This window comes from Callorhinchus milii, unplaced genomic scaffold, assembly GCF_018977255.1.
Source record: "Callorhinchus milii isolate IMCB2004 unplaced genomic scaffold, IMCB_Cmil_1.0 Scaffold1, whole genome shotgun sequence".
NCBI classification, from domain to species: Eukaryota; Metazoa; Chordata; class Chondrichthyes; order Chimaeriformes; family Callorhinchidae; genus Callorhinchus; species Callorhinchus milii.
Window position 1 is genome coordinate 93,896,856 of NW_024704742.1, and position 15,489 is coordinate 93,912,344.

The window sequence follows — 15,489 nt, forward strand, 5'->3', positions numbered from 1 at the left end:
TTGCGGTCCTTATAAAAGCGTTTTAACCCCTTCAGGGTGGCACATTCCTTGCCAGTTTTTAGAAGAGACACGCCTCATGCATGGTACAGATATGTGTGTTACTGCGACTCTTGGACAGTTAATATAAATAGGATCTCCCCACTGGAGCATTACCCTTTTATATTTAGAATGACAGTTGTAATTGATTTTGTATCTGAATACTGTTGACTCTGCATGCACACAAGATGGTAATCTAAACTGCTTTCATTCACTTAATGTTGCCCTTTTGTGAGCAGTTCTTCCACTGTATAATACACCCAAGTGGACTGTGCAGGAAAGGTGTTCTTGTTTAATTCTCTATGTAAGTCGTCTCGGGTTAAAAAAGCAAATCACAAAATCCTGGTCTCATTTGCTTTCATTCTTTCTCCCCCTATAATCTTTTTCTTCCCCCTGTCTCTTCTCCCCCACGCTCACTCACCCCTCCCCAGGACCGAACCGGAGAATGCCTAAAGAGAACTGGAGCAAGTGTAGCCCTTACCTCCATCAGCAATGTCACTGCCTTCTTCATGGCTGCTTTGATACCCATTCCTGCTCTTCGGGCATTTTCCTTGCAGGTAAGTCAAACAAGTTACTTTTGGTCTCTATCCAGCTAGTTGTTGAGCCAAGTGCAAACATGGCTTAAAACAAGAGACCTCCCTTAAACCTGCGTGACTATGTGAATCTGTGATTTCAATTGAAACAGGAGCAACCTTTACAGTTCAGTTCTCCTGTTTAGATGATAACTGTCTCTGTAGCGAGCTGAGAACCACTCACTGTGTTGCATGGTGGCTAGTTGGAGAAATGCATCCAACATTGTCAAATGAATGGGCTGTTCAGTGTTGAGAATGAGCATGAGGGATGTAGAAGACACCTGTAGTCAGTGGCTTGGAGTTACAGTATTGACACACAGAGAAAAAAGTCTGGTGGATGTTTCACAGTTGACATAAATCAATAGTATTTCTTTTCAGCTTGGAGATGCCTGGTGTTTAATGGTATTTTTAATTGAGTACATCAACATGTACGCCAGAACTATGAACACTGGGAGTGAAATTAATTTGTAAATCATTTAGTGCCACAATGTATATTTTTTACAGCCGCCTATCTTAGCTAAATGAACGCTGTCGTTCAAAATAGTGTTTGCTATTTATTGCAAAACTGCTTTGAAATGAACTGCTTTCTTCAAACTCGACTTCGGATTGACAGGGCCCTGGATTGAACCCAGCTCACGCAAAACCAATTCATTCATGCTGATCCCGGCTCAAAGCCCGCATTGTAAATGTGTGCAAAAAAACTGCATTTGATCTTTAAGAAATAAATGAGTCTTGGTTTTGAGTGCTCTCCTTCCGAAGCCAAAAGCAACAAACGATAAAGAGTTGCAGGAGGAGGAGGAGGAGATGGTGGAGGCAAGCCGATATTGGGGAGATCAAGAAGGATCTTATTCATTTTCAGATCGCTCACTGAAGGGGTAATTGCTTCAGCTTAACATGGAGACAATTTATGAGGTCAGCTGACCTCTGTGAAATGCGATAAACTGTACAATTTCAGAAGAGTAATTTTGCTTTTCGTAACCTGTGCCTCCACTCATTTTTCATGCTGCTTGACCTGCAACCTCCCGAGAGGAAGTAAAGGGTTGTAATTTTACTTGATACCTGGGTTAATAATTACGGTGACGAGATAGAACCCTGAAGTCTCTGCTTTGAAGCTGGGATGGACTGCAAATTTTGTTACAGTAATAGTTGATCTAAATAGAGACAATGACACAATGCTGTGAAAACCATATTTTATCTTTTAAAAAAATTGACAAATGGGGGAAGGAAGGAATACAAATTTACTGGAGCAAATATTCATCCAGTCATTTCTCTTAGTGGTACTGTATCTGGTTAATGCACTTGAGTTCCTAAGATATCTGCTTAGGCCAAGTGGAGTATTTTCCTTCATCATATGTTTTTAACACTGGATTGAACTTTAAATACATTTAAATAACCTTGTCCTGTTTTTTTTTTATTTTATAAACTTTTATTTTTTTCACCAGCAATTTGATTTTGGATTTTACAACAAAAAAAAACAACCCTGTTGATTAATGTGTATAAAAAGGGAGTTGGCTTTGACCTTTTCCTTAAGACAGTGTGAGATAATTATCAAAGGGCACATGTCTTCTGAGGCCCTGTATCTGTAAAGCAATCCAGGCGCTGAGGGAGAATAAATGATTTCCTGATTAGCTCTTACAAACAGCAAAGTCTGCTTTCAGTCTTGCATGCCAGCGGTTTCTTCTTTCCTTTTCTTTTCTGCTGTTTTGCCTGGAATTTTTGGCATAGTTTTCTCCTCTGAATTGTCGGTTGTGCAACGAATCTAGATTTGATCAGCTCTCGGTGTCACAGTTGACAAACAGCATGGCACTGGATATTAAGGTAATCAGATCTAAGTGGGTAGTTTTGTGGAACTGGCACAGGCCCGAACAGGAGAATTAGTTGTAGCGCTTTTGAAACCGAGCAATTTTTATATGATAAAATATAGAATGAATAGGTTTCTTTGGAAAACATTACAGTGTTAGTGAAAGAGGGGTGAACATAAACGACAATCCCTGGCACGGTTACAGCTGATTGAATAAGTGCAGTGAATGGCCTCTTTACACCCCTCCCTCCCCAATTCCTTAACCTCTGCAGACCCTGCCTTGGTTGTATGACAAATGGAGTTTGGCTCTGAAGAAAAGCTGTTTGCAGCAGTTCAGAGCCGGGTATTGAAAAGGACAACAAAGGAAGATCTGGCCCGAGTTGCAGGCAGGCAGAAGTAAGGTGGGAACTGCAGATGACAGGCCTCATCATCTGCTCATCACCTCTGGCTATGCAGTACACCCATGCTCCCTGGGTGGTCTAACAGGAATGGCGCATACAGCATATACCTTAGGCTGGGCCCCAACCAACCAGTCACGCTGGCTTCTCCCTGCACGCCTCATGCACAGCTTTTCATTCCTTTTAACTTTAGGATTGAGCAGCTAGTTTTCCCTACATCAAACTTACTGATGATAGCTTGTTTGAATTATTTGACTTTTAAACACAAGGTAACAAAGATGCCAACAAATGGGGGGGAAAAACACAGCACACTTTAATCTACCCAGTCCACAAATGCTTCTGAATTTGTTGTGTTCTTTGAAGTGTACTTTTTAAAGTGTTTTGCATCCCCAGAAATTTTGCTTTCTTTGAATTAGCGCAGAAAAAAAGTGTTTAAAAGAAACACATTTTCTTAAGCGTTCAAGAATTTACTGCGTGTAAAGATATATTTCAAAATCAATTTATTTATGACTTTCGGCTTGACTTGATATGAGTTTTTGAACTGTTCCGTTGCATTGCTGCTAGGTTGAAATGTTATGAGTGCAACCTAGTGTACACTACCTAAGGAGCGCAGAAGAAATTAATATGTAGGAGAAGTGGAGAGAAATTCCACCAGAGTTTAGAGTTGTAGCATTTAGAATATTCAAAATTGTTGAATTTGGTCTTAACTTTGAGGCCATTTTCTGTAGGTTTTAAAAGAACTTACAGAACCATAGAAATTGGTATTTGTGCTGGTTCTTTTAAAGTGCATCTTTTTGAAAATTAATTTCAACATTAAGGCCGTATTTAAGAATTTGCCAAAGCAAATTCCTTTCTGGCCTAAAGGGTCTCGCAATGATAGCGACTCAGAGTCACTTACAGGCAGGAATTGTCAGCACATCATGGCCGAATGCAAGTTCTATGCAGATTTTCTTTCATTTGTCCGAATGTAAGTTGCTAGATGTAAAGAGGATCATAAAAGTGCCCTGCCAAGTCCCGAGCATTAGCTCCCCCCGAAAGTATTGCAAACAAACATGGAAAATTTTGAATTCTTAATGCGGGCTAGATTGTGGCAGATGGGTATTCAGGTACTCTCTTATTAGCAACAATCTGCCTGCAGTTTGCCATGTGTCTCTTTCTGTCCCGTTCTCAAATGGGCTGTCGTTCTCTTTTTGTCTCCAGGCTGCTGTTGTTGTGGTATTTAACTTTGCCATGGTTCTGCTCATCTTCCCTGCTATTCTCAGCATGGACCTTTACCGCAGGGAGGACAGAAGGCTTGACATCCTCTGCTGTTTTACAAGGTAAGGCCCCAGTGATAAGCTCACTTGTGTGAATCTCCAAAGGGTTTGTGTGTCGGATAAATGAATGAAGCCTGCGACATTCGGGTACTGTTCTCTTTACTCTTGAAAAGAGGGATGCGAATGAGCTTTATGGCTTTTTTTGATTAGATAATTTACTGGAAGCGGGATTGTTTGAAGAGCAATAAACTCACTTGGCCACTGAAAAACTACAAGATAAATCAGAAAGTTATGGTCTGTGGGCGACCGTTACAGATTTTCCCATGGATTTTGGCAGAACTGAATAATTCCATTCATATTTAAATGCTTGAAGTTGTCATTCTGTTTTACAAAATGCATGTTAATGCTGATTTTAAAGGTTCACAGGATTCCATGCTGGTCCACTCCGTTACCTTTTGGTGCTTGTGATAACAAGATCGAGATCGGTTGTGTAAAGTAGGAATGCAGGGCAGTGGCTGGGATTGGAAGGAGCTACCTGCAGCTCTTAACTAAGTCTCTCTCCATAACAGAGCCAGTTTGAGCCTAGAGGCTATGGCTGATTGTAAACTTAACTGAAATCCACCCACTACAATCTTAGCCTCTTCCCAACCCCAGTAGAACAAAGCCTGTTTTTTTTGTTGCCTTCATAGTGGCAATGTATTTCTTAAAAAAAAACATAAAGGCATATTAAACAATATGCAGAATTATTTCTAAACCACATATTAAAAAGAAATCAGAGTTTTGCATTTAATTTTCCTCCTCTTTAGATCAAATTACTTCATCTTAGACTCCATCCTACCCAGCTTGGCTCTGTTTCCTCCTGTGGTTGAATAGCCTGCTGACACTCACTGTCAAACCGCACACATGAATAATAGCCTCTTGGGAAAGGTACCCATGAAGCCTTATTCCAGTAGAACGGGGAATTTGTGTGTGTGTGTGGTGGGGGGGGGGGGGGGGGCGCGGGGATAAAATGAGTCAAAACTCAAGGGAGAAAAATTGGCAGGAAGGAAAAAAACTGATAGTAGTAATAAGGCAGTCAGAGGATTACAAGGCGTGAGAATGTTGGAGACTGCTACAGATTGCTTTCTCTATTGTTTCTTCCAGTCCTTGTGCCAACAGAGTGATTCAGATTGAGCCACAAGTATATACAGACACCAATGACAACCACCCCTACCAGCCTCCGCCACCTTACACCAGCCAAAACTTTACTCATGAGACCCAAATCACCATGCAGTCTACAGTCCAGCTAAGGACAGAATATGATCCACGAACCCAGGCATATTACACGACGGCTGAGCCTCGCTCAGAGATATCCGTGCAGCCAGTCACCCCCATTGCACAGGATTCACTCAGGACTCAGACCCCGGAGACTGCCAGCTCAACACGGGACCTTCTCTCCCAGTTTACAGACCCTAACAGTCAATGTGTGGAACCACCCTGCTCTAAATGGACTCTCTCTTCTTTTGCTGAGAAGCATTACGCTCCACTGTTGCTGAAGCCCACTACGAAGGTGAGTGGTGGAGATAGCCCTTCACCTTGGTTGTATTGTTGCCAGGAATTGAAGTGATACTAACAAGCACGGTCAAAAGAAAGCTATACCACAGTCATCCTGCCAGAAAGATAAAACCTCTGCTAATGTACCATAAGTCCGAGAGTGAATTCCTTAATTCAAAATGCCATCATTTCACGAGCACAGCTCACCAGATTTGACTAACGTTAATAACGCTTGCATATTATTCCTTTCTCCCATGTTTATTTAAAAATGAACCAGTAACTATTTCCACTTCACAGCAGTAGTCAGTTTGCAGTTAAAATTCACTGTTCACATCAACAGCCAGCCCCTCAACACTGGACATCTGTGGTGTTCCACGTGTGCGGTTGTTTCCATTTCTGCCATCACTTCTTCGGATCCTGTACCACTGAGCCGGCATTCCCAGGCTAGATCAGACCTTTGACTATATGAACTCAGTTCTGAATTATCCTGCAAAAATTAAATGCGCCATTATAGGGGTCGAATGTGTGCCGTTCACTGAAGAAAATTGATCTTTACCCCCTGAGCTCTAGAAGCAGAAGTTGTTTCTTCAAGCAGGCCCATTTTAAACTAGCCATCCAATCTAATACTTTCAGATTGTTTCATCCTTGTGAAATGATTGCACTTGGATTCAGGTGGTAGTATTTTCTTTTAGTGCGCAGGCTAAAAGCCCACTTTGTAACTGCAGTGAAATAATTATAAAATGATGTCTGCTCACAGCCACACTATTTGTCAGAATCCTGTATCCATTAACAGCGGTGCTGATTCATTCCTCATTAGGTCATTTGTTTGGGTTATGATCAAGTGTTTTCTTAGCTAATTGGATTTAATCTTATCCAGGTTCCTGTGTGTTTGAGCGCTGCAAATCTCGTTTCTGCAGTTGAACTGACTGTTCGCTTTTCTTCATGTCACAGATTGTGGTCATATTTCTTTTTCTGGGTTTACTTGGGGTCAGCCTCTACGGGACAACAACAGTCAGAGACGGACTGGATCTCACCGACATTGTGCCTCGGGATACCCGCGAATATGACTTTATTGCAGCACAGTTTAAATACTTCTCTTTCTACAACATGTACATTGTAACTAAACAAGAAGTGGACTACCCGAACTCTCAGCGTTTGCTGTATTACCTCCACAAGAGCTTCAGTGATGTCAAATTCATTTTGCTGGAAGAAAATGGAGACCTTCCAAGAATGTGGCTGCACTATTTTCATGACTGGTTGCGAGGTAAGAAGAGAACTCTTTTCATTTTTTCAGCAAGCTGAAAATTCCTATTCAAAAAATGATTGTAAAGCCACTAAATATTGTGCATGTTTATTTTAAATAATAAAAACTAAGTTTTTTTTGATAAACAGCCTCTCGGTGGCCACCAGCAGGGAATTGTGAATGTATATTTGTTAGCTTGTTGTTGACAGTAAATAAACGAGTTTGACAGAATCGGTATTATGTTGATGTGCATTGTTGTTGGGAATCTTCTTGGAATAATGGGGCCTAATTTTCAGCATTTCATACTGGAACTCCTTGGACTGATCCAGTCTAACTGACATCTTTATTAAAAATTTTGTACTGCAAGATGAACAATGGGAATTTGCATTGCAAAACCCAGCAGGTAGCATGAACCATGTCAGTAAAGTGCGCTGCAGTTGGTCTTGGTGCTGGCTGGACTGTGGGTGGGGAACATTTTGAGAGCAGATTTTGTTCTTCATTGCCAGACACTGCAATGGCCTGCAATTAATATTAACGGTAGATACAGTTGAAATTGAAAGCTGTTCTATAGAAGCTAGGATTCAAAAAATCAAACCTGTCCATAAGTTAAAATCCAACATGGCAACAAATTAACTTAATATTGTTTTTTAAGCTTGCTGCAGTGCATTATGTTTTAGTTTGGTGTCTACAGGTCTGCGAGGGAGGTTTTCCTCTAACCTCTCTCTGTCTCTCTTTTCAAATGTAAACCTCTGCCCAGAGATTCATTCACATCCCTGCCATTCAGACGAGGATAAAAGCAACCACAGATTCTGTCCTTGTATGAATTATAACATGACATACCACATGTTTCCACCCAAGGTTTTTTTTCAGGGTATTATTACTTCATTTGGTGAAAAGGTTGAGATTAAACACCAAAAACATTAACGTTGATACACAATGGTATATCCTTGGGATATACCAGCTGCCCTTTGATTTATTTAAGGCAGGAAGCAAATGCAAAACTTTGATACGCCTCCATTGTAGTAATAATAATAATCCTTGCATCTGATATAGTGCTTTTCATGTCAAGAGGATGTCTCAAATCACTTCATGGGATTTACTAAAAAGCATAGTGACTATGAATTTTGTAGATGAATGCGGCAGCCAATTTACACACAGCAATGTCTAGGAAACAGCCACAAAGCAAGTGATCAATTTTATCTGGAGATTGTTGGCCGGGAGAACAGGAGCAACTAAACTCCCTTCTCTTTTTAAATAGTGCTATAAGATCTTTAATGTCTAATTGAACAGACAAATGGGATGTTGCATTAATGTCTCACCTGTAGGGCTGTATCTCTGACACTGCAGCTCATTGACAATTTATTGCCATCCTGTGTGCTCCAATCTGAGTTTTCTTGTTGAAATATAGTGGACGCTGGAGGTTGATCATATGAAACCGTGTGAATGGCTTTGTTTGTTTTTGCAGGCTTTTTGACGGTAGGTAGTTGTGGCAGTAGGTGTTTGTGTTGATGGGCTGCCAGACAATCCAGTTGCAAGATCATTATTCAGGGAAGCCAAGTTTTGACAAGCATGAGTACAGACCGAGGCCACACTCAGTGTAGGGCTTTGAACTCACTGAGGTGGTATTTACAAATTGGTTCCTCTTCATTCCAAGGCAGGTCTGGGAATGTGCATCAAGTTTGGCAGGTGTGTGTGTGTTTTCTTGGAGTTCAATGCACATTGCTTCAAAGCACTTTGTTTTAGTTTGGTGTCTGCTGTTCTACGTGGGAGTTTTTCCTCTTCCTTCTCCTCTTCTCTCCTCTTTCCCTCCCCCTCTCCCTCTTAAACTCGACGGTGAGAGCTGAGGCCTCAGGCGATGCCATTTGTGTGCCTGGCTTTAGCCTTATCTCCTTACAGCTGTAGTTAACCTATCAGATCTGTAATGATGGTTTTGATTACAACCTCAGAGCAGCTGTGAGGTGGGTCTAAACTCCGGGGTATGTGGTTTGTCATGTGCTCGCACAGAGCCTCGTTGTAAAGGAGCTGCTGCTTCCTGTTCCAAATCTGATCCAAATTACCTGCTTGGAACAGCTAGTGATCTTCCATGTTTTTTTTAGAAGGCAGCAGAGGAAAATCGCAGTTGAGAATGAATAGGTGTTGGCTGTGATCTTTACATGTGCTGGCAGCAGATCTCACGACTTGTAAAGTGCTGCCCAACTCAAACAGATGGAATGAATTGAGGACATAGTGCTAACTCACACTGTGTTTGTGGAATGGCTTCGATGCTTTTCTTTTTTAACTACAGACTGCTTTCACCCCCATGTTGGGTGCATTTTCTACCAGTATGCTTTCTGGCAGAATTTATGTCATTTCACTGAGTGCAAAGTTTGCCTTGAATGTACTGTACCTACTGTACAGTACTACACTGTACTTCATATTTATCAATTGCATTCAGTTAAAATACTTTTTAGAAAAAAATATAAAAAGTGAACTGTACGCTTAAATATACTTAATTTGCAGCATTGCAGTGAGGTGAAACTGAATTTTGTTCTGTGGCTATTACATTACATAGCCTATTTTTCACCCCCAGTTTATGTACTTTAGTAATAATTGCTGTCTTGAAGAAAATTTTGCCGATCTGCAATCTTTTTTGTTTTTTTCTACAAGTTTCAAATTCAGCAACTACTTTTATTTTCTTATGTTATTTTTATTTTGTTGATGTTGTTAATTTTCCTAAATTTTTGTAAGATTCTGCTCAAGAGGGTGGATAATAACCTGCTCATAGACTGTCTCTTAGGCTCATTCTACTCTTGTGACCAATCAATAGGGGGCAGACATGAGCAAATCACGTTGTGTGGGATATCCAGGCACTGAGTAGCTCATTCACAGTTTAGTTTGCATATTCTTAAGCATGATGATGGGTTTCCGGATGGGTCAGACATACGGCTGACCAAACAAAATAATACAAATAATTTGACATCTGCAACTTTCTCAAATACAGGCTGTACTACTGTAATTGCTAAATCAGCTACTAAAATAACATAACCACATGTAAACTATTTGACATTTTCCTGCATAAATCGCAAATTATGATTTAGATAATTAAGATTAAAGTTTATTAATAGCTGATATTAATGATTTAATAATAGCTCTTTTACTACTAATAATAATCATTGCATGTAATGTAGTACCTTTCACTTCAAGAGAATGTTTCGAAAGAGTTTCATAGGATTTAATGTATAGCGAGTGTGTTTTGTTCCACAAACAGCCATGGAATATGAATTAATCCTATATTCTGTAATTACTAAATTCTTTAATTTTGAAAAAAGGTCATTGGACACCATACAACCTAAAAAACGTTTACTTTTTTCCTTCGATTTTCCCTGTCACTCCTCCTCTCTTGAAGGTGGTACTTCCCGCTGGGTATAATTCCATATGTGGCACTGGTTACCCTCAGATACCTTATCCAAGTCGCCCCTTTCCCTGTTAACAGCCTGAACAATGAGACTCAGCAGAATCCTTGACCATGGGAAGCATTAGAGCTGAGCTGATCCTGTCCTCACCTCGTGTTCACACGTGTGATCTCCAGCTGAGCTTGCTGGATGGCAATCCGGACAGAAACTCTTGGCAATCTTTTCCCTCCTTCGTACTGAAGCTAATTGTTTATGCCCACTGCAACACTGGCTGATCTCAGTTAACTCAGATGATGAATAGTAAGAATGCATCTCCATGGTCTCCTTGGTCCCCCAAATTATGTACAGCCGCAGCATCACTTGGTGTCAGACATTGATCCCACAAACGGTTTCTATTTACCAAAAATCAGAGTCCGATTACTGCTGATCAATCGTCCTTACCCTTGAACATTCCCCAACATATAAACGCGAGCATGCACACATGAACACTCAGGTACACACGTGAATACGCACATACATGTGAACAGGCACGCACACTTCAATTATTGTGGTGCACATTACTTGTGCTGTAATATTAGTATTTAAATTGTAATGATACATGAAATGTAATCACTGCTTTGGTGTTCTGCATTGTGCTATTTACAAAACATTTCAACTTCCTATCTGCTTAGGCCTGCAAGACTCCTTCGACCGGGAATGGCAAGCTGGGAAGATCACTTACAACAACTACAAAAATGGGTCGGATGATGGTGTTCTTGCCTATAAGTTGCTGGTTCAGACCGGCAACAGGGACAAACCTATCGACTTAAGTCAGGTACAAGCTTTGTAAAGAATTCAACTGGCTGTGCTAGGAAATACGGTGCTTATTTTCTTGCTGAAAATCTAGAAATTAGCCAAATGGCTTCTGTCCTCTGAGTTGAAAAGTGCAATCCAAATTTCCTCTTGACGTTTTCAACGGCTTCTCTTGTAGTGATACATAAGGTCTGCACATGGCTTGTGCACACGGGGTTACAGATCTACAAATTTTTATTGTCTGCATCCATTAGGAACGTGAAGCCTCAATGGAAATGGTAGTGAGCGCTGAAAAAAAGCAATTAGTCCTCGCTCAGGCCATTTGTCTATTTTTTTCCCTTTTTCTGGCAGAATACCATCAATAATGTTCTGGGGGAGAGATCTGCTTATTCTCCACCGTGCTCGCCATATTCGAGATGACAGTTTTACAGAGTACATTGTTCAAGTTATTATGTGGTGTAAAACATATTACTTTACTGCAGACTACAGCGGGCCAGTTAACACTGAAAGAATTAAGACACAATCGCTGATTTAGAGTTGCCCTGGATGAGTATATAGTGTAGTCAGCTTTCAAATACAGTAGTTTGTTCTTTGCCAGGTGTAACTTGTGGGACCAGTGTCAGACTGTAACTTCTTATGTAATTTCCTGTGCCTGGGAGGGAGAAAAGTGTGCCATGCCCACAGGGGTTGCTCCCCGCACTGTTCAATTCCAAAGACAGCTGAAGACATACAGTTGCTGAGTATCCCATGCATTAATTGAATCCAGAGCCTGGAAATCAAACCTCTTTTTTTCATGCTGCTGTCACAGTTTGTGTTTTACTTCATTCAAAAAAGAGACCTGAAATGGGAGCAGGGCCAGTGTTGTTTTTTTTTTAAAAAGTGCATATTTTCCATACATTTAATTTCCTTTTTTTTAAAAAAATGCATATTTTGGCTGTTTCTTCTTTTCTCTTCAGTTTCTTCCCCCAACCCCCCTCCCGCACTTTTGCCTTCCCCTCCCCCACCGTGAACTAAGCAGGATCGCGCTCCTGTCTGTTTCTTGGCGTGGTGCATTTTCCGAATATACATAGGTCAGGAGAAGCAAGTGCTAGCAAAATTTGTACAGATGTTGTTTTATTTTTATAGCTCTCCTCCATTTGCTGGGTGGCATTTCCTTCAGTGTTAACAACAGAGGTTAACTGCACACAGACGTGCACAGGGACTCTTGCCAAATTTTCTTTCCTTTTTTTGTATTCTTAGGCTAACTGTAGTGTCGTTCCTTTTTTTTGTACAAGGAACATTAAGAAAAAATTGCTTAAATTTGTCAGCGAAAGGACTTATCCGAAAACAAACTACTTGGTTATGTTTTCAGTAACATCTTCAAGAGAAAACTTGGTTGAGATTTGTTGCCTTTGCACTATTGAAGCAAGATCACTTGGCCATTTGTAACATGAATTCTACTCGTGTTTGTTGTTGCGGGGAGAGTAAGGTCTTGGCCTACGGTTGTGAGGTATTTTCACAAAAGGAAGACCCTGAACCAAGCAGTTGTCTTCTTGTTGCAGTTGACCAAACAGCGTCTAGTTGATGCCGATGGAATCATCAACCCCAATGCTTTCTACATCTACCTGACTGCCTGGGTCAGCAATGACCCTGTGGCCTACGCTGCCTCTCAAGCCAACATCCGACCACATCCCCCTGAGTGGGTCCATGACAAGGCCGACGACATGCCAGAAACCGAGCTCAGAAGTAAGTAGACGGTTCCAAGGCGTTGATCTTCCCTCCATTGGATGGCAATGTTACACACTCCCATTTCTTCATCAGATGGCTGTTTGGACTCACTGCTCTAATGGTTATAAATTGCACCATACCTCAATTGCAGATGCATTTGTGAGATTTAAGAATAAAGTTACTCAGACTAATTTCTGCAGCTAAATGAAGTTAACACAGTAGAAAGGCCAATATCTGTATCAACTTGGACATGTGAACATGATGAAGGAACAGGTCATCACACAAAATACAAGCCACTCTTCATTTAACTCGGGTTTGCTTATAGTGTAAGTGAATTGTACTGAAAGAAGAATCTCCCACTGTCAGTTTAAATACGGACATGAGGAACACTATTGTTATTGGATTATTAAGAATGATTATGCGCTTATGAAGGATCTAGTTTTGTGACTATTATTACCTGCAGCTAAAAGGTCATTTTGTGATGCAAAAGCTCTCTTATGTTTTTCTTTTTATTAACTGCAAAGTCTATATGACACTTCCACCTCATCCCCCCTTAAAACAAAATGCAATAAAAACAAGGGCGAAAATCTTCCCCATTTATTTTGTTCAACCCTTTGTTCCCGACCTTGTAATATCTGCCTGCAGTAATATCTGCTGAAAGTCACCCCATAGGTGTCCTTTGCCCTCCCAGGCTGCTCTGTCCTCCTCGCACAAGACACGGCAATAGCCACTGTACTCTTGTTCTCAGGTAGTAAACTCTTCTGTGCTATTATTCCCTTCTCTCACTGGGGCAATCGTCCGCTTGGTTAAACGCTCTCTTTCTGATGCGTTGGTCCTCTTTAACATAACCTTAAACGTCGCCTTCAGAAGGTAACTGAAGATTTGAACTCTGGTTTCTGGGCGTTGGAAGTTGAAACATCACGTGGAACCAAACTGTTCCCTGTTGTTGCAATTTTCTCTGGTATTTCGCTTACAATTGTCCACGTTTTCACTAAAAATATCGGGCACCTCGGATTAGTACAGACGCAAAGAGTTAATAACTAATTCTTATTTTTGTTATAGCGCCTGTTACATTATGTCTCAAAGCATTTCACAGGATTTACTGGGACGTGGGGTGACTGTATTTGTATGTAAATGTGGCAGTCCAAATATGCACAGCAATGCCCCACAGACAGCTGTGAAACGAATGACCAATTTTATTTGGGGGGGGGGGTCGTTGGCCAGGACACTGAAAGAAATTCTCTTCTCTTGCCCAGTGCGTGCAGTGATGTGATTTGACTGTGGATTGAAACTTAACCGCACTTCATCAGAATCATTCTGAGGGGGGTTGGCTACGCAGGGGAGGAGAGGGCAGTGGAGGGAGTCCCGGTGTCTCTGGGAGAGGACTCGGATTGATTTAATTTCAATGCCGGTTTCAGTTGTGTGGCTGCCTGCTAGTTGTGGTTATTGGTCTGCGGAGCGGGCTCCTGGAAATGTGATTGGATAATGAGGCTTCACTGTATTCTAAACCCTGGAGCCTGGTGGCAGTCAGCCAAGGCTTGTCTTAATGAAAATTTATAGTTGAGATTATAATAGGGCAAATCATGTTTAGCAAGTCAGCTGAATGACCCTGCAGGGTCTGGAACACACAGCAGCAAAAAGCTAAATGCCAGTTTTGTTGGGAATTTTTTCAGGAAAGACATGCATTTTAAAGTGTGCCTGTCTGGGGGGGAGAAAACCAAGGCAGTCAGTCAAAAATATAGTTGGAGTTGGAGATCTGCTTTTTTTTATTATTTTGATTCAAAAAAAAAAGCTTTTGTTGTTGCATTGTATGATTAAACCTTGATTCACCAGCTAATTACATCTCAATAATTCCTCAGTATTTTTAATACCACTGAGCCCACCCAGATGTTACCTCCAGAGGTAAATTCAAAGGGTGGATCTATCGAATATTATGATTTTACTGTAGTGCACCTATCCATTCGCTGGATTGTTTTCTGACTAACTTTTATGTTCAAATATTTGTCTCAAACGGTATATCTTTCACAAATGTTTTACAGACCTCATCCACATCTTATTTAAATAGATTCCCCCCCCCCCCCACTTTTCTGGTTTTGAAAGCCCCTGACTGTGACATAACAGCGAAAATAGTTTTAGTGTTCCGTTGCTAAAACAATTCTGATTTGTATAGTAGCACACACTTGTGGCACTACTGATAAAAATAGAAGTATGGGAAATGGCTCTAATGTTCAATATCCGTAAAAGGGGTTGGGAAGTGAAGTGGAACGATGGCATTTTGTTTCTCCAGTGTTTTTTCCATACGTATTGATAATATTTTAATCTTTTAAGCTCTCCCAGTCACTACCTGAAGGGCAAATTGTTTTTACTCTTGTTGTGATATAGTAATACTTGCATTTGCGAAAGCATTGTAGCAAGTCGAAATGTCTCAAAACACTTAAAGTTTTTTTTGTAAAGTGTAGTAACTATGTATTTTGTAGATGAACACGGCAGCCAATTTGCGCACTGCAGTGCTCCACAAACAGCCATGAAGCAAATTACTTTTTTAAAAAACACTGGCAGCTTACAGAAATCACAATTAGCTGTTTTAGAAATATCACAAAATTGGCAAAATACAAGTCACATCTTACACTTCACACTTTTTTTGCAAACATCACACATAGGGTCCAGAGCATTTCTTTATTTTTTTAATTGATTTTATTTGGTTTGATATAATATATTGTTATATTGAAAATTACTGCAGTCATCATCAACTCTTAACT

General features: G+C 40.7%; 1 protein-coding gene across 1 annotated transcript in view; it reads left to right on the forward strand.

Annotated features, from left to right (window-relative positions):
• ptch1 (patched 1) overlaps positions 1 to 15,489 on the forward strand; it is a 62,736-nt gene that overhangs the window by 32,450 nt on the left and 14,797 nt on the right. Inside the window, exons 12-17 of the mRNA XM_042333341.1 lie at positions 468 to 593; positions 4,008 to 4,126; positions 5,207 to 5,612; positions 6,548 to 6,860; positions 10,903 to 11,045; positions 12,565 to 12,748. Of these exons, the coding sequence (XP_042189275.1) occupies positions 468 to 593; positions 4,008 to 4,126; positions 5,207 to 5,612; positions 6,548 to 6,860; positions 10,903 to 11,045; positions 12,565 to 12,748 (1,291 nt within the window). The remainder of the gene's footprint in view (positions 1 to 467; positions 594 to 4,007; positions 4,127 to 5,206; positions 5,613 to 6,547; positions 6,861 to 10,902; positions 11,046 to 12,564; positions 12,749 to 15,489) is intronic.